The sequence below is a fragment of the Wasmannia auropunctata genome, unplaced genomic scaffold (assembly GCF_000956235.1).
Source record: "Wasmannia auropunctata unplaced genomic scaffold, wasmannia.A_1.0 LD334169.1, whole genome shotgun sequence".
Lineage (NCBI taxonomy): Eukaryota > Metazoa > Arthropoda > Insecta > Hymenoptera > Formicidae > Wasmannia > Wasmannia auropunctata.
In genome coordinates this window covers 164286-188695 of record NW_012028721.1, presented here as the reverse complement: position 1 = coordinate 188695, position 24410 = coordinate 164286, and the positions used below count along the sequence as shown (strand labels likewise).

General features: G+C 41.1%; 1 protein-coding gene across 1 annotated transcript in view; it reads left to right on the top strand.

Annotated features, from left to right (window-relative positions):
• The window catches only part of LOC105459709 (E3 ubiquitin-protein ligase Rnf220-like), a 109875-nt gene extending 87483 nt beyond the window's left edge, over nucleotides 1–22392 (top strand). Inside the window, exons 2-6 of the mRNA XM_011705948.1 lie at nucleotides 18426–18697; nucleotides 18862–19129; nucleotides 19858–20318; nucleotides 21785–21859; nucleotides 22321–22392. Coding sequence (XP_011704250.1) covers nucleotides 18426–18697; nucleotides 18862–19129; nucleotides 19858–20318; nucleotides 21785–21859; nucleotides 22321–22392 — 1148 coding nt within the window. The remainder of the gene's footprint in view (nucleotides 1–18425; nucleotides 18698–18861; nucleotides 19130–19857; nucleotides 20319–21784; nucleotides 21860–22320) is intronic.
• Nucleotides 22393–24410: the final 2018 nt, after the last annotated feature.

The following is a 24410-nucleotide window of genomic DNA, read 5'->3' as shown; positions in this document are numbered from 1 at the left end:
AGTTCTTTTCCTTGGCTCTTAAAATCTTACAATTAGATCCTTGAATTACTAATTCTTCGATATTTTCTTCTGAATTTTTAAAATTTGTTTTTTTTTTTACACATTAGATTTTCATTTTTTTCAGATTTCTTTCCGAAAGCTTCAGATTTTTAGACACTTGTAAATACGCGTTTAAAAAATTTGAAATATTCCTAACTTTAGATGTTGATTAAATATGAATTTCGTATATATTTAAATTTAAAATCGTAGAATTTTCTACGATAGCATCCTTGTTTTCTCAGATCCTGGTATTCCCCGTTCCTGGCAACAACCCTCTCTCACCATCTGAGAGCTCGCAGCATCCTTTCGACACGCTCTTATCACCGACATCGGCGTCGTTCCGACGAAATCCGGCACGACGGGAGCCGCTCTTCCTGTTTCTCGTTACGCCAGGATTTACGCAAATTCTCGGGCGATAAATTCATTTCGACGATCCGCAATCTCGAGAGCGAATCACCTCGGGCGAATGAGGGGGCGACGACGACCTCTCGCTCTCTTTCTCTCCTCTCTCTCTCGCATCTCCCAGGATCAGCACGCGTGTCTGCGTGCGTGCATGCGTGCGTGCGTACGGGTGGCCGGAAGGGCAGAGGATACAGGAACAAGCACGGCGGAAGGCAGAAAGGAATGTCTATATGAAACGACCGACGGCGGACGCGGTGGCGCGTGATTCTGCACATCGGCCAAAGGAAAGATTACCATCGCCCTGCTTTTTCCCAAAACTACAACCCTACGCTTCTCTCGATTTTCTGCCCCTCCCCTCCTCCCCCTTCGTTCTCTCGCTCCTGCCTTCTGAAACGCTCTAGACGCTCCGCCGTGTGTACCGCCGGAAGATTCTTTGATATTAAGCGCGCGAGAGAGCCGTGGAGGGTCCTAAACGGCATCGCGATACCCACTCGACAGATGTGCAAGGAAAACAGACGGGGATCAACGAAGATATTCGGGATTCTGAAATGTTGATGTTAGCATCGGCCACTCTGCTTGCGATATGACTTATTTATTTGTTTGTTTATTCGAACGAGAGAGGAGACGGGTCGCTAAGGAATTAGTGATATTGTTCAAACTTGTTGAATCAGTAATCGCGGTAAATTCGTGCCCCATAGAATATTGAATTACAGGTGAATGTGTAACTATGTATTATATAATTGCAATGGAAAAATCTTATTATATTTGATTAAATATCTGCACATTTGTGCGATTTCCAAATCATCTCATTCTGTTAACACATATTAAACTCGGAATTTTAAAAGATTCTAAAAGAATTTCTAACATTTCTTAAAATTAATTTCTCAAAGTGATAACTTGATGTCTGAATAAAAATTTCCCCCTTCAACTCGCATACCTACCCTCTTTTAAGAAAATCAAAGGTGACAGCGTATTTAAAATTCAAGTCTTACAAGTGTCTTGCGAGTGGACGTTCCCTTATAAGATCGTCCAATTGCAAATTGAATGCTTTTCGCAATCGCATACTTCTCTCAGCTCAGCCGTCGAATGTCTCCGGCCTTCTCCTTTTTCTCGTCGTGTCTCGCAGCGGCGAGAACTCGCGGCGGCCCATAAATCTCTTTCGAATTACCGGGCGGCCGTAGGGCCGCGTCGCTCCTGCGGATTGCCGTACGCAGGTGACGTTTTTTGATCAGAAGCGAGTTCTCTCTCTTTCTCTCTCTCTCTTTCTCTCTTTCTCTCCCGCCTGCCGCGGGGCTGTAAAAGCGAATTAGACGACCCTCCGAGTTTTTCGCCTCGTCCCGTAATACGTCTTCGTCCTCGTCCTTCGTTCTCCCCTTCGTCGTGCGCGACCAAACGTCGCTTTTACGTGCGAGAGCGCGACGTGAAATTCATACCGTGCGATAACTCGCGGCGGGATACTCCTCGCGCTTATGTCCTTCGCGTATAGCGAAGGCGCGCCTCTATACGAGAGAGCCCGAGGATTTCTCCCGCGGGGCGAGAGCGACGAAGAGCGAAACTTCTTCGTCAGGAACAAGGAGAGACAAAAGGACAAACGAGACGATCGGGCGGGGCGAGGAGGAGGCGCGGGAAGGGTACGGAGGATCCGAGGATACTACGGTATGCATGAAAGGACTCTCTCGTCCTCTCTCGGTCGACGGGCTCCCTTTCGCGCGAGTCGCACTTACCGCCTGGCGCACACCCTCGCTCTCTTATACCCGTAACTGCCGAACTTATGGCACGGTATCTAGCGTAACCTGCAGACAATCCACGGCTACTGCCGTCGTCTATGAACGGGAGAGACTTCCCCGGGACGCCTTCACCTTCGTATCACCTCGACCGTTATATGGTATTATCCATACTCGACGCGATTCCGTAGATAATAAGAAAATATCGGAAATGCAAAGGGAAATGGATTGGAAAGTTTGGAGACGTAGAGGAAGTACAAAATGCGAATAAAGCTTGTAATATAAGACAAAATTATTTTTATCGGCAAATTTTATTTAATTCTGATTAATTTTTTTAATGTACGCGAATCTGAACAAATAAATACCGTTAAAAAATTTAAAATTATATATGTATATGTATAAGTACGTTACATTTAAAGAAATAGATTTACATTTTAAAGGAATAGATACTACATTATTTCATCAGAAAATTCATCACGTCATGAGAAACAGTTAGTAATGAGCCACTTCGCGTTACTACCGATCATGCGAACGCATTAAAAAGGAGAATGCGGAAAGGAGGAAGCAGTCGGATGAAATATGCGATAGTAACACGGCTGCAACATTTTACTTCCTTATGTATTACTTTATCTGCCATGCTTAATTCCTTATTCTAATGCATCGCGATGCCACGTAACGTTTCTTATAGCGGCGGACAGTCAACCTTAAAATACGATACGTCGGGTATACGTGACAGTTACATCGGTGTTATATTGCCCGCTTTATTTCCTATAAACATGCGGAGCTTCCAAGTTGCACCATAGTGCTTAATTCTAACATTGCGTACCGATTTACGGGGTAGGTAGGTGGGGAAGAGATAAAAACATATGTGAGTATAAAAGTACGAATTAAAGATTACATTAGTAGGTTGAAAATATTAGAAAAGTCGTTCCACTGCCGTAACCTTTTTATAGTTTCTTCACGTCGCTATAAAGTAATATTATCCTTTCTTATACTTGCGTTTTGCAATTTTGTTGGACCACTCGATAGATTTTTGTACACACGACTAGGTCAGCTAACGTCCAAACGTGGCTTTCAGATAAATCCCTGAAGGAATGCAACGCGGTCGTTGAGAGCAGGTCGTTATTATTCCGTTACGCGCGTTTAAGCTGGTTATAATTGTTAAGAACGCGTTCTTCCATTATTTTCGCGACTTAAGCTATTAACGAAAACGGGCACGCCGCGCCGCCCCTAGGGTATCATCAGCGAGCGAGGAGAGTTCCTCTTGATGATCAATTTCTTGAATCTGACAGTCCTTAATTTTTTGCGAACTAGAATTTCTGCGATATATATTTTAAATACCCTATAATTCTTTTAATTTTGTATATAATATATAATATAAATAATATATTAAAACCTTCTCTAATTAAATATCTATACGCAATAATAGAATCTTCTCTAAATATCTACGATACGATAATCCTAATCTGTTCAATAATTCGTGTAATAATGACTTGCACTTGCAACATAACTGACGCAAACGTTTAAAAAAATTTGACAATCATTGACTTGTCATTTCGCCGTTTTATATTGTTATTGAAACGAATAAATCGCAGCAGATTTCGCCTTTCACTTTGCCAACGGCGCACCTGTCGACCTGACGATACCGATCTTAATTGAGTGCTTCTTCATTACTCAAAGACTTATCGCGTGAGGCGTGTAAAAAAGTGCCAAAGCGGCCGAGCGGCGAAAGATGCGCGGCGGCGATACGTTAATGCAATATCCGGCGTAACAACAACACAAGCGGGAATATTAACATACAAGTGAAACCCGACAGAGAACTCGCGGCCTAATTAACATGGAAATATTATCTGCTCGCAAATCACACGAAGACCCGCTTCTTTTTTTTCGACCTTCTCGTAGAAGCTCGGACGACCCCGTCGGGGAAACGCGTTAAATTATTCGCGCAGTCCCATACGTTTATACATCGCGAAATTAAAGAGAAGCTAAGAATCACATTAAAACCTGCACATCAAGGGAGGCCTGTAATTAGCAAAACAATGCCGAACTTTCTGTTAACTTGATTTCAACGATAGATTTAGCAAGAGTATTACACACTCTGTTACCACAATCCGATATTACAAAGCGACTCTCCATAGAAATTAAAAACAATTTAGATATATTTTTATAAGCAATAGAGAAAAACGTGAACCATAAATCGATCACACTTCTCTTTCGCGGTGGAATTCGAACTTTTCTCCTCCACGTACGAAAATATATAAATATCTTGACTGCCAGTCGTCCGAATAAGAGCCGAAACGGGCGACTTCGCGATTTCTTTTTTCTCGGTATGTCACTCACCTCGTCCTCCGGCGAAAGGGGACGTAAAATCGCTGTTAAAAGCGCTCGGGGACCAGCGCTCTAAAAATAGGCGCGCCGCGCGCAACGGATATGGAGCATAATATAAAATAATTGTGCGATCGCGCTGCGACCGATTTTAAAGGCGGTCCCGCGGACTCGACGACTTATCGTTCGCGTATCGGTGTCGTTTGAATTTTACTGCCGGCCGACATTATATATATATATTTCTCTTGCGTCCCTCTGGCAGGTGATGCGACGGATACCTGTCTCTCGCTTAGGTTGACTGGCGCTGACTGACGCCGTATAGTTAAAAGAAACCAGTTCTTAAATATGTCAGAGAGGATCATCCGAGTCATCGTCGAGCAGTCCTACGCTGATCTACAGGCTCCTTCAGAACTGCGATCGGTGAACAGATGAAAAATCGTTCGTGCGGGACGTAATACGCGATACGCTTATGAAGCCATTGTGCTTTTATATTAAATACATTTCATTTAGGAGTATTTCATTCCTTCGTGCGTTTACTTATCATGCGAAGTCAACGGCATCGCGAATATTAGACACGTGTAAAAAAAAATTCGCGCAAATCAAATTTGTTTGACTGCAGCCAAATGACATTTCGAGGCTCGCAAGAAACTCTCGGTATCATCGGTTGTCTTTCTCTCTTCGTCAAGACGATAATTGTTAATTGCCCATAAAATTTTCCTTCAATTTCTGCGGCCGCATGCTAGAATCCGCATCCGACATCGCCTCTCTCCCGCAGGTCTGCGCGTGAAGCGGCCTGTACAGGATCCTCTAAGGCGTCCACTTACTTAGTCCTCTCTACCTGCGGCAACGCGAAACACCTCTTAAAAGGCGCGCGGGGTTATTAAAAGCGCATCCGCGAAATGCCGGTGGGGACTTTTAATAACCACTAAACGCTAGGATTTACGCGCGAACTCGCCGAAAAGGTAATATTTGTAAACTCGGATTTCGTACGTTTAATTAAATAAACGGCCCTTCGCCGCCGGGCAATCGCGGCTTGCCGCATGATAATTAGGATCATGCGAAACGTCCATGCACCGTGCGGAGGTCAAGCTGTACGCTAACGATAATTAATTTATATCGCACGAGTAAAAGTTTGTCGCGAGAGTTGCGCGATACCGTTTGAAAACTGAAAAAATGACAACAATTCGGAAAGAAAAATCGAAGTTCTTCCTTAAAGTAAAACGCGATTAACTCTGGCGGTATTCAGCACGATGAAATCTCGCTTCTCTCTCTCTTTTATTGCGATATTAATTAAGAAAATTTCTTGAGGAGAGAGACCTAACCGGCCAAACGGCTCGATATATCACTTCAATCGGGCCACGTCCGTCGTGGCGCGCAAATAAACGCTGGAGTCGGGGTGCAAGAAAAGCGATCGCGCTCGTTAAGAGCGCACGCGCGCTCGGGCGCGCTGAACTGGGAAAGCGCATAAAATCGCGGCTACTCCCGATGTAAATCCAGCGTTTAGTGCTAATTAAATGATCCTTAGTCCACGCGATACTCGCGAGCCTCGCCTGGATCCCGCAATATAATTGCTCCTCGTCACGCTGCGGGCCCTTTAGTACCCCCGCGCGTCTCCACCTGTCGCCGCGGGGGCACCGACGACGGCGGTGTACGCCTGCACAATGCTACGCCTATAAAACCGAATTTACACGGTTCACACTTTCGAGAATCCTGGGAGTAAATTGCATAAAAGAAACGTATCGAGCGAGTCTTTATGTCGCGTTGATCATCACAATTACGTGAAAAAAAGAAAGGTCTTAATTCTTGAAAGGTCATATATCGCGTTACGTTTTATTACACCGTTAAATCTACATAGTGTCAAATTTCATCCAATTTGAATCGTCAGTGCTTCTGCTTAATATACCATTATTTTTAACTCTATTGTTTTGAACAGTGGCGACTCAAATTGTGTTAAATTTGACATAGATTTAACAGTGTATACACTCAGCGTAAATAACTTTACGAACTGGTCTTCGGTATAATGGCAGGTGTAGTTCAGGTTTGAACACAGGCACGCCGGAAAAATCCGATAGTATCCTCCCCGCTGCGTGCGTCCCGTTGCCGTTTGCACGATAAATATCGGCATAATATTGGGCTGTTCCACGGCCAATGTCGAATTTTTTTAATAAGCTTGACGAGCCGTGATGAGAATGTTTGTGGTCGCTCTTTAACATTCTTAGGAAATATTCAGCCGCTTTGCACAATGTTTATATTCAGAATTTATAGACACGCTATTTCCAGAGAGTTTTTATGTACCTGCGTGACTCTCTTAAAATACACTCAATGTAATATTTATTTCATTGTTACTTTAATGAAACGAATAAAATATTTATTTTTCTTAATTGCATTGTGCAGCCGCGAAATGCACGGCGGACGATTCGCACATAATAACGTGATGAGTGAAATTCAATGTGAAGATTTGATGGAGATACCGTGAATAACGGGACTGCAGGTGTAACCATGGTTTTTTTCCGGAATTATCAAGAAATAGCGTAAAATCTCATAGCGCTCGAATGGCCAGTAAGATTAATATCGTTAATAAACACGCGAAAGAACGCTTACTCTGTCTCGTCATTCGATTTCTTTTTTTTTTTTTACCTCCGGCCGAGGTAAAAAAAGCCATCACGAAAGATTTGTATCGTGTATCATCTTTCCGTTATTCCAAGCATTTCCGTTTTCCAGTAGAACTGCCATGTGGCAATTGCAGATAGAGAGTTCCGCGAATAACCGACAGATCGACGTTCCATCTTCCGTTAGTCATCATCTCGTTAATGAACGCTGACGCGGATATTGGCAAATTTAATGTTAAATGTACCTTCGCGAGAGCCGTATTATTGCAATTTCAGTTTAAATATCTTACATTTTTTTATCAATTTAGACAATTTTATTACCCTCGACACTTTCGTACAGCTCTCTTTTTATTACTTTGTTTACACAGCATAACATAATTAAAAATCGAAACGCTCCACGAAATTTCTTGAAAACATAAATTCTATTTATATGTATTTGATTAATTCACGTCTCCATTAGTGGTGTGTCGCTCGCCAGAAATTTATGTTCTAACTGTCCAGAACATATCGCTTTTAAGTTAACAATAATTTAATCCGATGGCGCAAAATGGAAGACCGATCTAATGGTGGATGTAATTGCCGTCGTCGTTGAAAGAGCGATTAATTATTTTCGTCGGTTGCCTGCCGGTGCAACATCCGCGCTCGATAACGCGTTAAATCTTGCAGAGGTGCAACGGTTGATTCCATAATTTTATTTAATCATATATCCGCGAAACTTTGCCAACGTGCAGGCTCTCGCCGTTCACCGACGCGGTCGAGTACGGTCCCTCGTGGCACGCGTGGCAGACACGCGTAAAATTTTCAACCACGATATAAGAACAACGTCAGACAAAGTAAAATTTCAAAAAATCGCCTAAAATCAATGCATCGTTCAAATGTTGCAAGCTTCACATTATGGCAATATATTGATAAATCGAAAATTGAAATTATATAATACACGCTTAAATTTTTGTATAATTAAACTATGACATATTGAATTCACCTCGCGATGAAATCATAAAAAAAGACTATGTCCTCCCACGAATAAATCTCTCGTTGACGAAGACGTCACGCGTGGGACGGTAACACGCGCGTCCACCCCTCCCCCGTCCCCTGCCGGGGGTGACTCGCTCGCGCTTTCGACTTGCGGAGCCCGTAACCCACGCCGTCGAGACGACAACAGTTGCGGTTAAATGCCTGACACCCGGTGGCCGTGCCGGTCCCCCCTCCCCCCCGTCGCCCGCATCGAAATTTGGTACTCCGCGTAACTCTTTCGGCTCCACACGACTCGCGAAAGGGGGTGGAGGGACCTCCAGGACTCGGGAGCGCCCGTGGCGCTCGAGGGCGAGCTCAGTTATTTAATTAAAACCGGATTACAGCGCGGCGGTGCCGCGCCGCCGCCGTTACAAGTGCCTACCGTACATCTGTAACCACCGGCGCCATCGATATATACTAATTGCTCTATCCGGATTAAACGCGCGTAAATACTGCATCGCCACCGCCGAGCTAATTACCCGCGCAGCTTGTATTTCGCCGGAGTTGAGCGCGGTGAATTTTTGACGGCCGCGAAATCCGAGACGGACGTGGCGCAAAAAAAAATCGACGGGCCCCGGCGAATTCGCGGCTCGCTCGGGATGGGCTCGTCATCGTCGGGGGCAATATCGAGAATTTCAGCAGCTTATTACTCGTCCGTCATTTATACGGTAACAGCGCACCGAGATATCTATAATATAGTTTAAAATATAAGCTAAATCCGATGATGACAATGAGAGTTAATGTTCGTCTCATTTTCACGATTTTTAATTGATTCTCTTGAACAGATTAATGCGAAGCCTTTTAAGTTATGTATACCTAATCCCAAATCGTGGATTATGTGTATATGTGTGCGTATCGATTTACGATTAGAATGTTATAATAGGATAATTTAGGAACTCTGCGTGGTCCTGTCCTGCGTAAATTTTGAGCGTTATGATCGTTTCGACGCACTTTCCCATAAAAATTGTTTTCAAAGGATTGTTTCATTACACTTTTTTGTTTGTTTACACTTGCCAGAGTTTATTTGGATTGACAATAATTATCGGGGGAAAAAGGGTGATTTAGCGCGTGTCGCGAGGCTCGAAAATCCAGGCTGCGGGCTTTCATCCCCCGCCGGCAAGCGCGCTTCACCCCTTCGCAGGCGCGACTCGCTGCCGCCCTTCGAGTTCGCGTTGATGTTCTCTATTAAATCAAAGAGGCATTCAGATGGCGGCCGATGCGCCAGGAATCCAAATCGCGGCCATAAACCCCCGAAAGGCAGCGCGCTCGAATTGCAGCCAAATGTCCCTCGGTCCCGCCATTACGCGGCCGTCGCCCGCGAAACTGCCAGTGTGCTCGCAACCTCGAAAGCAAATTCTTTCCTTCGAGAGAACGATCGGAGGGCGACGCGAGGTATTCTCGTTCGACGAGTGGAAACGCGGATTTCAATGTAATTATTACCGATATAGCCGGCATTATAAACGTCAAGTCGGACGTACTCTCGCGCGTACGCCGTCGCGATTACGAACGAAACGTCGCAGAGCTCGCGCGGCGCGCGCGATTATTTTTCCAATCGAGACGATCGCCCGTGAGACGAGGGTGTCCCTTTCAATAAAGGCGGGAGGAAAACGAAAGGAATATCGAGTACAGTAAACGGGCGCGGACATAAATTTGCGAGCGCATCTAATTGAAAGGGGAAAAGAAGAACGGAGCTTACGCAGACGCGCTCCTGCTTCCGGAGGAACAAAGAAGAGCGGTGCAAGGAAGGCGGGCGGGCATAGTCGCGGAGATAGAAATACGAGATGTAGATGGGATGGAGTATCGAAGAGAGATGGGAAGACGAAGGGCGACGTGTGCTTGCCGGACTGCTCCGTGCAGGATATGTTAAACTGCTCGAGAATGTTCCCCGGATAAACGACGGGAGAAACGCCGCGTGGCGCGGCCCGGAAACGAGATTCCATAAAAGAGGAGCGCCCGTGCGAATTTCAAGTATTAGATCGCCCCGCGCGATTCTCTTTTGCGTCGCTCTACACTGTTTAGTCGAAGTTGCTTCGCAATATTTTCACGGGATATTATTGCTTCTCAACAATTTCGTAATGTCTGTCATGTATATTTTTAACGTATTCCTGAAAAATTTATTTACCATCTTATTTGTTTATCTCAAAATTACAACGCTTAAATATTTGCCTACGTTAAATTACTTCAATTTTCCTTTTTAGGCATTCTACTTATAATTTCCCAATGACAAATTGATCAAATTTATTAAAATTAAGCAAACCCAAACATCTTTGTCTTGAAATAACTGAGCGATCGATAATATTACATTTCGTCTAATCTCATTAACGATGCATCATGAGCATTAAATTACAATCCATTGAGTACACATAATTAAATACCGTACCTCCGAATAGACGTCGTCCCTGCGAAAGTACACTCGGTTGTTCTATTTCTCCAGAAATTGAAGTGATCGACGTTTAATTCGATTGATTGACAATAGTCCACATTTGCGTCAGATGAAATTAGTGAGCTGAGAATATTGAATCACGCTCAGATCGTCTTTTCCTCCTCTCGCTATTACAAGTGGCAAACGTATTCTTACTTATTATCACACGAACAAAGCACAATTGTCATAACTTGATCGTATTAAATTCCATCTAATTTTACATCGGCGAAAATTAATATAATCTGAAATATTGAAAAGCAATAATAATATGAGAAGATAATAGTATATATTCCCTTGGATTTTAATTAAGTATCATAAAAATTGTCTCTTTTATCGCGTCTAAAATAAATTTTTTAAATTTGAATTGTAAAAAAGGATACAAAGTTAATTAACTCGAACTATAATTAATCGATGTTGACATGTTAATTATAAAAAGATGATTATAATTTATAATATATATATAATTAAAGATTTTTAAGATATCACACAAATATGTTTTTTTTTTATTTAAGAAAGATATTTTAACATCTACACTACAGTTCGATCGACCACGCGCATCCTCTTTCTCTAATCCACAAAGGCGTAACCGTTTCTGGCTCCGAAAGACGCTCGTCGTGACCTTATCGACGTTATCATCAACGGTCGTTGGAACATCAAAGGGGGTGATTCGCGTTTAAGGACCTCCGTCTGCTGACATAATTAACGGAAGCAACGTCGTTTTCTCGCGAAGTGGTTCGCGGGGGGGTTTGCGAAAATAAAAAGAGGATTCCGAGGGAGAGACGGAAGAAGAAAGAGATGTCGACAGCTGGCTAAAGCCGCGGTTCTTTCCGTATCTCCATCTCGTTCGTTCTTCTCGCGGTACGCGCCCTCCATTCTTGTCGCCTTTTCAGTATCTGTACTCTACGTCTTATCGCGCGCTCCTCGTTTCCGTGAAATGTTTTCACTTCTATACAAGTGGAATTCTCGAAAACGCGACATACGACAACGTTTTCCTCTCTTCCTCTTCTTTCTCTCTCTTTTGTAAATATTTTTTTTAAATATACACGTGTCTTTAATTTTTATCTTTTTTTGTAATTTTTTTTCTTAGAAGGTTTGTCCTATAGGTACAGTAATAAATGTTTTATCTAATTATCTCTTTTTGGAAATTATTTTCGCTTTGCTATTCGGAAGTACAAGTACAGGTTTTTCACTGAAAACTGGAGAAACATGACATCTAAGGCCGTAACATTTTTCTAACAATCACAATTTTCACGTTCTTTTTTCTTCGAAAGTAAAAAGGCAAAAAAATATGAGAACGTACAAAAAGTTAGCCATTGTATAAGCATGTGTTCCATTTTTAGATATCAACTTTAAACTGCTTATATCTTTTTTCTCTTTATATTTTTGCGGAAATTCTTCAGTTCTCACGACCGCCGGAATTTCGTACGCTCTCGATTTCTTTCGTCGCGAGTCTTTTCTTTCGATTAAAGGACAATGCCACCGCTATCCCCGCACACTCTCGCGAGGCTATCTCTCCAGCCGTGACCATAACTGCGCCATCATTTACACTTAGTCCCCTTTAGAGCGGGCACCGGGGTGGCGCCGAGATAGAGCGGTCGCGTATCTTTAATTAAAAGAGGCGCTCGCCATCTACTTACCCCGACGCCGAAATAAAAAGACGCGGCCGTGTGTATACGGACGGGGGTGTCGCGATATTAAAGCATCGCGCGCGTGCGCGTGCCTGAAAGGCTTGGGGTAAATAAAGATGTTACACCGTTCTCTTAATGGCCAATCGAGGTGGAGATAAAATCCCAGCTGATTCGGTGTGTCCTCTTCTTTCTCATTTACTCAATCGGGCTTTCTCATTATCTCTCGTAGTCATTTAATTTAAATTTAAAAATATATGTATATATAATACCGTAAAATTGGGTGAATAACGTTGGTTTTTAAATTTAAAGATTGATATATTTATCCGATTTTTTGTGGCAATTTGGGTGCAATTTGTATTTTTTTTTATAATAAAATAAACGATAAAAGATGTGAGATGACTGTTATGCTCATTTAATAAATAGATATGAGATTTTGTGTGCATTTTTTATTTCTATGTAATTTTTATTTTTCTGAAAAAAATCGATATCTTTTTTATGCAATCTCATATTTTGTGTGTATTAATATTTATTTTGTTAATTATATTATTGAAATATTTAAAAAATATAACACAATATAATATAAATTTATAAATATAAGTCTTATATTATAATTCTATTAACAAATTGAATCAACTATAATGGAATTCACGAGAAAAAAGGAGATTGAAAGGAAAGAAGATTCAACGAAAACTTGTAAAGAAATTATGCTCATTTATTTTCTTCTTCTCGGTTATGCGTTGCTTATATGATACTTGGATAAAGATCGACGGAAACAACGTTTTCGATTTAAAGAACGTTTTATGTTTTCCTAACTCAATTTGTCCGGAACTTTTTTGCGTCAGCGTGGTCATAAAATTCGTTACTCGTTACCTTACGTTTTTAATTTGCGCATTCTTAATTTCTCATTCTATCTCTTACTCGCATCTTTAAAGAGTCTTCGTTACAGGACACTCACCTGAGTCAGATACGTTATGGTTCGATTACAAGATTATATAACTTGATATATATAATATAACTTGATTCGCTCTTCAGCATCGCACAGTAACATAAAAAATTTTGATTCTTATTTGGCCCGCCATTGAACATTCCTGACAAATAATTTGCGTGCAATATACACGAATATATGAATTTTTAAAAATTTTATTATTTTTACAAGATTTTATAAACGTCATAAACGTCTATACACGTTAAACATTATGATATTACGAAGTCTTGCTTGAATATCAAGTTTTTCTTTTTCTCTTTTTCGGTCGCCGGACTATGTCGCATGCCCTTATTTATCCGTATGAAAGTGCCACACTTAATGAGGCTGCTACGCGGACAAAACGCGAAAATTACACAAACGCAATTATAGACACTATATCGAATAATGTCCACGTCCGCCAGAGGAAATCACGGCGGAATCATCCAATTAACGAAATACCTAATTTTCAATGAAATTCCCATTATACTGCATATGGGGATAAGCTTTAATATTAAAGCATTTTATTAAAACGTAAAATATTAAAACACTGTAATGCATCCAGTGCTCGTCAAATAGCGCCCGTGTTTGTACTGCAAACGTTTCGTGCGCATTTGCAGCCCGGAAACAAATTATATCATTTCCTACCCTGCTTACCGCCGTCGCAATCGGTAAATATTCCGCGGTGCAGGCAGGAATTTAAAAGTCATCGCCGACCGTAGTTGATGACATTCATCGATATTATAATACTGAAGCGCATAATGAAACTGTGCGTTATCTCATTATTTTTGTCGAAGGAATTTATTATAAAATAAAAATGTTCTCTCTCTCTCTCTCTCTTACACTTTGATTAATATAATATTTTAATTTGTGGAAATTGTATATACATATAATTATAATATAATCTCACAAAGTGAAATAGATATGAATACATGTATATATATTCTGTAAAATAATAGTTAATATTACATATAGTTACTAATTTTTTAATTTAGATCTTTAAAAGCAAAGTGTTAGAAATGATAAATGATTATAAAACGCGAATTTGTTAAATGTTTCTTGCACTTGTTCTTTTTTTGTAATAGAATATAAATCATAAATCTTTTTAATGCTTTTTTTAATTAAGGAAGAGATTTTATTTTAAAAATTGCAAATTATTTTCCCGTGAGTGAGAAAGTTTTATCTTCTCGCAAATTCGTATAATTGTTATTATATAAAAAAATAAAATAACAAAGCAGCTTTACATAAAGAAATAAAATAAATTTTTTTTTGTGTTAAGGATGCCGGTATATTTGACATATAAATAAGCCGTCTTCTTTTCTTTCCGGAAACCGCGAGAACATCGCCGTCTATTTTTACAAGTCGACCCTTGAGGGTCAAGATTTGTGAGGGCGAGGGATACCCCTGTCTTAGCGCTGTCGACGTGAAACATTTGTCGCGATCAAATCCTCATGGTTACGGGCACCATCGAATTTGTCAAAACAAACGAGCCAATCGCCCTCGAGTTATATTTAAACGATAAAAATTGAAAGAGCAATTTGTTCTCTGTTATGTTACCATACTTCTACTATTTCACACGATCTTTTTCCTTAATATTTTATACATCTGATATTTTAGTCGTTTATTTGTGTGCCAGAATTACAGAATCGTAAAGAATTAACGAGAGATTGAAACAAATAGAATTCGAATTCTATTTGTCTATTCACGATAATTGTTTCGCAACTTCTCTTTATTTTTTGAAAAGACGTCATTTGACGCTATGGTCAGAAAATAGCAGCAGGTGCGAACGCTCAGTAACACGTTTATTTTCGTACGCTCGATGGAATTCGTGTCAGGAAGTAATATTTTTTTTTCCTGATTCATATTTTTGCTCACATTGCTAGTGTAATCAGCGATACTTCACTGTCAATAACAAGCGAGATACAATCATGGATTAAAGTATATTATTTTATATGATCGATAGATATACGATTAATATATAAAAAATTATACAAAAATAAATTATTTCAAATGTAGTTTGCAGGGATTTATTATTTTGCAGATTTTTAAATAAAATTTTTGTATTAATCATAAATAATTATGATTAATTTATTATATAATAAAATTTCACGTGCAAATAATATATCAATTAGCAAAGATATAAACAAGACAGAGGGAAAGAGAAAGAGAGAAAGTAGGATTTCTAGTTAAAAAGTTATTGCTAAAGTAATATCTAATCAGGCAACTGACGGCGTAATCGAGAAATCTCATTAAAAAGCAAAAACTCATTGAAAATTACAGCGATCCGCTGATTAAAGCTTTCGAGAGCTTTCGGCTGGCGTGTTTATCACCGGAAGGAAGATACGTTTTTAAACGTGATAATTCGATTTGTCACTCGCCCTGACATCGATATCGTCGTATAAGCAGACATGCCTGCCTAACTAGGTTTTCGCGATATCGCTCGTCGATCTATTCAATCTATTTATGGACGTTTGCTGCAGACGAAGAGCGATTTATTATTACAGGGAAGTGTAATAGGGAGGTTTCATTGTGTGAATAACTAATTTTGAAACGACGACAATTTGTGTACTATTCGAAAAATAAAATGAATAAGTAGTCCGAGGTATAATAAATATATAAACCATATCACCGCATTTCTTTAAAAATCTTTTGCTTTAAAATGTGTCTTTACAAGCGTCGCGGTCGTGACAGATAAATTTTAATTTCTCATATCACCAGAAAATGACATTTTGCTATTTACGTAATTTATAAGTCCGAAGACAGTATATTTATTTTATAAAGACAGATCTTCAATAATTATTTAGTAAGCACTTTAAAGTCCGTTAACGGTTTAAGCAAAAAAATTTTCTGAAAATCATTGGTTCACTTAAAATGGTTTAACACATAAGTGAAGGAGATTTAATCGTAAGGGCATAATCTTTGAAAGAAAGTACCCGCAATTTAACTGATAAATTTCGTGTCATTACTTCCTTCGAATCGACTTTCTTCATCTCGTCGTCGCGACGTTAATTTCGCCGACTTCCGTTACCCGACATTACCGTGCTTCGCAAGGCAGACCGCGATTATTACTCAGGAATTTTGAAGTGTATGCGAAGTGTATGTATGCATTCACGCGTCGTCGACTTCGCGTTATTTTATTACGTGACCTCAGTAGCTTACGTTCGAGAAAACTCGAGGCATCCCATTATGCGAGGTGCGCATAGACATATTTCTTGCAGTCCAGAAGCAAAAATCTGCTTCATGGCTTTTAGACCTAAACAAAAATTTGAAAAGTGCTACAATTCAAATAAATAACGATGGATTTACTATCAAAAATTAATTAAATAAGAAATATTTGATAGTAAAGAATAAGAAAGTTATGTAGCTTTTAATTTCCTGGCAGATTTTGATATTTTATAATTTATAAAATTAAATTTTTGGTCATTTACATTTGAAATCTTAAATCTTAATGTAACCGTCATTTTTCCTGTAAATAAATCAATTATTTGACAATATTTCTCAAAAACAAAAAATATAGAATAGTCGCTACATTATCCCGCACCGTTATCATCACATTGTTATGCAAATCAAGGTTATGCAAGTACAATTTTAAACGATCGTAAATATTGCACGACACATTGGTCATACGATGTAAAGGGGATTCCAGCGTGTTTCTTCGGGCCTCTCGGCGTAAATTCCAATACATGACAAACGTTCCTGTTCGGTCTATAAATCGCCTGTAAATAATCCGCGCATTATGGCCAGTCGATAAATTTGTGCCGCGGTTGTAACGTTATCCCTAAAAGGACCAACGCGCTTAGATTTCAATTTAGATTCGACAATTTAAGCGCGTCTCGGCGACGTCGCGCGGATCCGCGAGAGACGTCCGGAAAACGCGCCGCGCTCTTCCGCGATAAACCGTTCGAATAAAACTCGGTGGTATCCGCTGACGGATGCATCGGGACGCGTCACGCTCGCTCGACCCTGAATCCCACCTTTCTCTCGTCCGTCCGCGCGGCTATCACGCGCGCGCCTCGCGATAAATATTTACCGTCGTATAAAAGGCTTTCGGCATTCTTTCAGCAGCGCGGCGAAACGTTATGAAGCCACCTTGAGGTACGAGCGATTAACGCGTAATTAAAATCAACCGGAGGAATCCGGCACGTCGGCACCGTGAACTTTTCCTATAAGTTTATGCATTTACCTCGGCGGTATCCGTACCGCGAACCGCGCGAGGGGGAGGGAGGGAGGGTGCGCGCGGCGCAGGCGGCGACAAGCTTTCGCAATTAATTATGCATTCCCGTCGGAGTGCGTCTGGCGCGCGAGAGGCCTCGGAGACAGAAGTATCCCGCTGGATTACCATGGGCACGCGGCCGTTTGCGCCGCGCCGCGCTTTTTCCTTCGCCTGCCACCTCCTCCCCCTCTGCACCTTCTCTCCTCGGTCTTGTCGGTCCTTTCCGCCTTTCGTCCTTTTCTTTCCTCCTCCCTCTTCTCCCCCCCCTCTCTTCGTCTCTCTTTTATTCGCCGTTTTACGGGGCAATAAATTGCAAGTAAACGAGCCGGACCGCGTTGACCTACGACGGTGGTTTTCGTTTTGCGGCTCGTTTCTGGTCTTAATGCGACGCGCGCGCCTCGACGGCGAGGACGACTCGACGACGTCGCGAAAAGTAATTACGACGCGAGTTGAATACTTTTTAAATCGCGTTAGCCGACGTCTTCCAAGAGGCTATGCGGCCCCCGGTGCGATCTCATTCCTCGAGCGCGCGTGCACTGGCTAAATCCTCACTTCCGAGGACATCAAAGGCATCCTTTAAATGCGTTTAATTGTCAAATAAGAGAGGGCATTTCTTTCTTCTCATTCCGTTTTCCTTTTTGCTGAAAATTATTTCACAGACAATACTTTTCATTGACTCATAAGAATGGTATTTCGTTGCTATAATGACACTTACTTCCGTTTGAAAAAGAAGAGAAATTTGATTGCTCCAATTAATTTGGAACAGTTACAGCCTCGAATATACTTATTACTTGACATTTTAAATTATAACGAATAAAAAAAAAGCGAAATTGAGAATTGATTAAAGAGACGTTAAAAAAGAAACATTATCACGCACCTTTTACGAATTGTTAGTAAAGTCAGTAAACAGTCAAGTTACTTTAGATACAAAAACATAATTGTTCCATGTATTTGATGAAATCTGTAAGATCGATGTCATCTTGATATTAAATGAGACTGGATATTAAATTAGATGTTAAATGAGACTTGATATTAAATGAGATATTAAATGAGACTTCTAATCGTAATGTGAATTCTTTTTATTTCAGGCAAGAAGAAATTCCCCTCGGATCCATCTTGCTGCCCGGTATGCGGAGTGACAGTGAGACCTCAAGAACTGGAGCAACATTTTGCTCAAGAGCTCGATCGATTGTACAAGGTCTCCTCGGCATCTTCAAGACCTCGGCCCTCGAGGTCGGCTTTACCGCCGACGCATCCCCAAGATCATCCCCATGGCCCGATGCTGCACGCCCCATCGGCGGCGGATGGCACCCCTCAGGGTAGATGGGAGACATACAAGAGGATCAAGGCCAATAGACAGGTAATGCATTCTTTATTTCCTGATTTTAATCCTTTATTAATCACGTGACGTCTCTCCGTAATTTCTCGGAGGAGCAAATCGAGGGATTTCAACCGAGCTACGAAGCGCGATAATTACTATATAATTTTAATAAGGATACGCGCGTCGCTGTTTCTTATGCGCAGGCCAGAATACGCGTTAAGAATCGGAAGCGAAAAGCGGACGAGGCGTCCTGTCCGGTTTGCAGCGAGAGACTGTCGGGCACGTCGGAGGAATTGAATCAGCACGTCGACCGTTGCCTGAACAAGCAGAACAACGGGAACCCGGCCGGGCAGAACGCGAACGTCGACGAGGAGGAGGTCGACGTCGAGGGCGACCCCGAGTACGAGGAGTACGAGTGGGCCGGCCAGACAAGAGTGCGCGCCACTTCCATGCTCGTCGGTGGATTTTCCGGTAAGTTCATTTGCGACGCTAAATTACACGCACATTTATTATGATACGCGCGGAGCTGTACAAATATTTATATTAAATTTGCGGTTATTAAGCACATATAATGCACGGTTTTATATTTACTTAAAAACACCAGATCAATAGGACGTTAAATATATTTGTGCGAAAACGTAAAATAAACACACGCTCGATAATTACGAATCGCGTACGCCATAATCATGTATTTTTTCTAGTTTTCCTTTCGACATCAAAAAAGCATTTTTTATCGTTTAAAATTGATGTAGAGCGATACCTATTAAGAGAATTTGAATTTCTTTTACACCAATTGCAAATTTAGAGACTTTTTTAAAATGCTTTTTTAGAAAAAAATTACACTGATCTTACCGAGAGTAGTTAAGACATGTTTTGCTAGGCAAAATAAGAATCTTAAAATCACACAATTTCATATTGCATAGCTACATTCCTATCATCTCTGACAGTTAACGTCTTATAAATTAACGAAGCAAAATTAGCGGAATCAATTCTACACTTAATTGTCTTCTTTACATATCATATTAAGATATATATATTTATGTCTATTATAAAAGAATTAAAAAAATCTCTGAGCCAGGGTGAAAAAGAAAAATAAAATACGTAATCCGGTGTCGTCAGTAATATGTATCTCTAGTTTCTTCTCTTTACTTCCACTCTGTCGAAACACGCTTAGAGATCGCCACTGCTCTGCTTCGCAGCCGCAGGCCTCGCCACTTCCTCGAGCAACCGTGCAGGTGCCAGGGGCGGGGGCGGCAATCAAGAGGACGAGGACGTCGACCTAGTGGTTGACGGCGACGACGCCGCCGAGTTCGGTCCGGCCCAGTATTCCGAGGCGGACGTGGTCGCGCCGCGAGTCGACGGCACGCCGCGAGAGCAGAAGGAACGGGACGCGCTTCGCGAGGCCGTCATCTCGCCGAACGCGCCGCACACGCCGCAACAGCTGACCCCCGACTCCGGACTGACGGCGCAGGGCCTGGTCGAGGTGAAGCCGGAGCCGGGCGCTGCGACGCCCGTCGCCCAACAGAACGATCCCGACGAGGGTGCCTCCGGGTCGCCCAGGAGGGACGGCGACACGCCCGTCGTTGAGGCCCTTCGCGGTCGCGTCCGCGAGCTCGAGGCCGAGATGCGCGGGCAACCCTTCAAGTGTCTCATCTGCATGGTGAGTTTATCAGTCTTGACAAGTATGAATTAATATCTATAAGCGAGATTTCGCGTCTCTGATTCAAGAAATACAAAGCAATTAATTTTGAACGGCAGTGAATTTGCGTGTGATTGTACAAAGGGTTTAATGTTCTTCGAATTTCGAGATAAATTGTTTAAAATTAAATATAAAATTTTTAAATGATATTTAATGTCACACTAACGCTAGGAAATAGTCTAAATAAAAAATTTAGGCCTTTAAATTTAGATTTTCAAGTCAAAAAAACAAAGTCGAAACTAAAAAATACTGCCTGTAATTGAAATTTCGCTGAAATTTTACAGAACGATTTATCGTTTAAATAATACGCTTCGCGAAATGAATAAAACGATCGTAATAATAAAAATTAGGTTTCGCTCTTTGAAAACGATTATTGAACGTAAAAACTGAACCGATTAACTTTCGAACGCTAATATGGCCATATGATTGTAATTGAGTCACTGTAATTAGTTCATCGTTATAGATAACTTGCTGGTTTTAATATTGTGAAAAATCAAATTGGACCTGCGAAAAATAAGCCGGAAAAACGGCGCGCTTTATCGTATTTTATATTATTACGTATTTTATATTAATTCCTTGTAATATTACATTATACATATTATTTCATCGCGCTTCGTTCGCGATCTGAAAGCGCGCGTTTTCGCAACTCGTAAATAATTGCGACGACATATAAAACGCGCGCATAAAATTCGACCGCGTTTCTCCCTGCATCGGCGACAGCCTGAAATATTTAGATCGTCGAATAAATTATTCCCCAATGCGCCGCTCGTATGCGAATTAAACGGAGTAGCGAAGGAGCATTACGCGTGTAATACCGCCGCTCCAGTGTTTCCATCGTCGATGCGATATTACCTGTCCTTCCGACTCAGCCGCACTTCGTTATATGGGTTCGCGATCGCGCGGAATATAACTCGCCGCGCGAGATAAGACGGCGATCTCACTTGTAACGCGGTGGCAATAAAACGCTAAAGGTGTATATCGACTCGCGGTCGTTATCGAGCCAGGATAAACAGCGGAATGTCGCTTACGTAACGGCCGCGAGTAACGAGCGCGTTAATCATTTTGTTTCATGAAAAACCGCTAGGAGAGAACGTCGATCCAACTTCCTATTTTACGATCGTTAAATCTATAATCTCGCAGCCGCACTGCATCTCGAGAAGTCGCAGACCTGTGATATTCTCCCGCATTAATATAATGAGAAATTTAGATGTCCTCTTTTCGATTCCAAGACGCGACTTATTGTTTCGTAAGCTTCAAGAGCAATTACGTGGTTGTACGCCGATTAACAAAATTAGCGATACAATTACAAATTCTTATACGCGATATTATATTTTTTTATATTGACACGCATGTGAAAAGTGGATGATATTGGCACGAGAGTGAGTTCGCCAATTATTTTCCGAGCGTGAATGAATTCTCCATTTCAGGAACAATACAAGAAGCCGGTCACTTCGGTTTGTTGCTGGCACGTACACTGCGAGCAATGCTGGCTGCACACGCTGGTAAGTGTTAATTGTTGACGACGACAGCAATATGCTTTTGAACTGGCCTGGTTATTTTTTAATAATTAAATTTAGTTTGAATTTGAATTTAATTATTAAAGACATTTAAATAATTATAAATTATCTTCTTAAACTTATAATTCTGGACGCAACATGTAACTTATAAAATATAGCTTATTATAGAATTTTTGTAAACATTTCTATATTTTTCAATACTCAAATAATTATAACTACTTGATCGATCTCTAAATTTAATTTTCTTAACTACAATTTAATCGTCGATAAATATATTTATCGAGATTTGTATTAATACGTCGGAATCTGCCTATATTCAAGATTATTATCAATCGTTCTCTGTTCTCCTGAACTGTTCTCCAAGTCGTCTTGGCGAATTCTGTCAAGTGACGACTTTGATCCCGAAGCCGAGTTGAGAAACGAGGATTTTCTTACCGCTGTTACAGGGCGCGAAGAAGCTCTGTCCGCAATGCAACATGATAACGTCGCCGTCCGATCTGCGGCGTATCTACATGTGAACGAGCCGGCTCAACGTCGCGCAGGATCCGCGTTCTCCCTCATCCCTTCAGGGACTCGGGATCAGCCGGGCAGCGCTACCAACGTGCGTTCCGCTCCTGTAAATACTTGTATATTTCTCAGCGTTACGTAAATTAACTCTCTAGGATTTTAACATGTACGTTTATGCATCTTAGAGCTAGTAAATTAACTCCGTTAGTTCTTAACGATCGTCAATCGAGTGTCGCTCTATAGGATCACCCGACGCAGTTTTGCGCGTCAACAACGATCAATGATCGACACAATTTGCACTTACACTTACGAATTCTCCTTTCAAAAACTATATCGACCTTTCCGCAAAGCTTGCTGCGCTGTTCCACTTTTATTTGTCATATGAAGTCATAAATTTGTTATTGCGCTAATTGCATGAGTATCAATCTCGATAATTTTTTTATCGCTAAAAGACTGCATTTCGTTTCGACGAATTATGAATCTCAATTTTTGATACTTTATATAATTCGATATTTTTGCGACATTGATTTCGTCGCAATTTTTACGATCGAAGTTTAATCAGACGGAAATTATTCTTATAATTTTTATTACTTGAGCAACCATCATGAAATACACACGTATTAAACGCATACTTAAGAGGATCGTTTGTTAAACACGCGACAAAACTGCGGGCGACGCCGAGATCCGCGACGCGAGAGTCGCGTCGCACGCTCGTATCTTCGTTTTACCAAAACGAGGATTAAGGAATCTTAAGATTACGCGAAAAGGACGACGCGAGAGAAAGCCGATTGGCTGTGTGACTTTGTTTCCTTCCGACACGAATTATTTGTACGGGATCACCACCGACCACGTAACAAATTTTTCTTTTGAATGCTACGTTCCCCGATGATCGGCTTTCGACGCTCGTCGATCATATAATTACCAGAACTTTTAGATCGCCGCCAAACCAATCTCTCGCGATGCACCGGCGCGGCGAGCTGTAATGTAAATACACTAAACGGATCAAGAAGAGAAGTAAGTCCCCCCCCGATCGCTGTTCTGTAATCGAAATAAAACGATCATGGAATGTACAATTGTGCGTGCTGCATTGTCATGAGTTATTCTTTTCTCCCCGGCCAAATCGACGATATCAGACATATTTTTGTCGGAGAAGAAGACACGGCAGGTATGTATGAAATATTTGCTATCGTTTTCTTTTAGTTGCTACTCGACATTCAAACAATTTAATACTTTTCATTTCCACCTCATTTAACACTTCTGCTGAGAGATCAGCAGTTGAAAATATTAAAAGACATAGAAATAATCATTTTCTACATAATTTTTCTGTAACATGAAATTGCAAATATTAGTATTGCGGAAGAATTGTGGATACGAATCAAATTAATTAAACAAAAGTTTAATAAGTCATGAGATCGCAGGTACAGATAAGTCGCTAAAGTCGGTAGAAAGGATACAAATATATGAAGATAATACAAAATTAAAATTCTAGCTCCTTTGGGACACAATAATATCGGCTATGTTTAAAGTTTTGCCCGTCTGCTCGTCTGACAACAGCTTGTTGATTTGGATGGACAAATCTTTCAAGCAAGGATCACTAGTTGTGAATTAAGTGCGGTAAATAAAAATTAAAAGTAAACGCGAAACGAAATAATAATTGAAATTACTTAGGTCTTTTTGTAGCGAATCCGAAATAAAGTCCATACGTAAATAAAATTCAGTGTCAATAATTCTTCAATAAAACAAAATCGCCCGCACCCGCAAGAAGGAGAGACAGAAAGAAAGAGGGGCGAACCGTGGCTAAAAATACACTGCTGTGTGCGAGTTTTGTAAATGTCTAACGTTTAATTTCCGTTCCTTATCTCCGTACTCGAAGGAGGACTCTGATTAAAGCCGCAGCGGAAGCGGGACCGGCGGGTAGGGTCACGGGGGAGAGCAAAGAGGTCACCGTGGTGGCGGTCCCCGAGGAAAAAGGGTCACGCAAAATGGCGCGTCGGGTTTACGAACCGCGTAATAGGCAAAGACGGTGGAG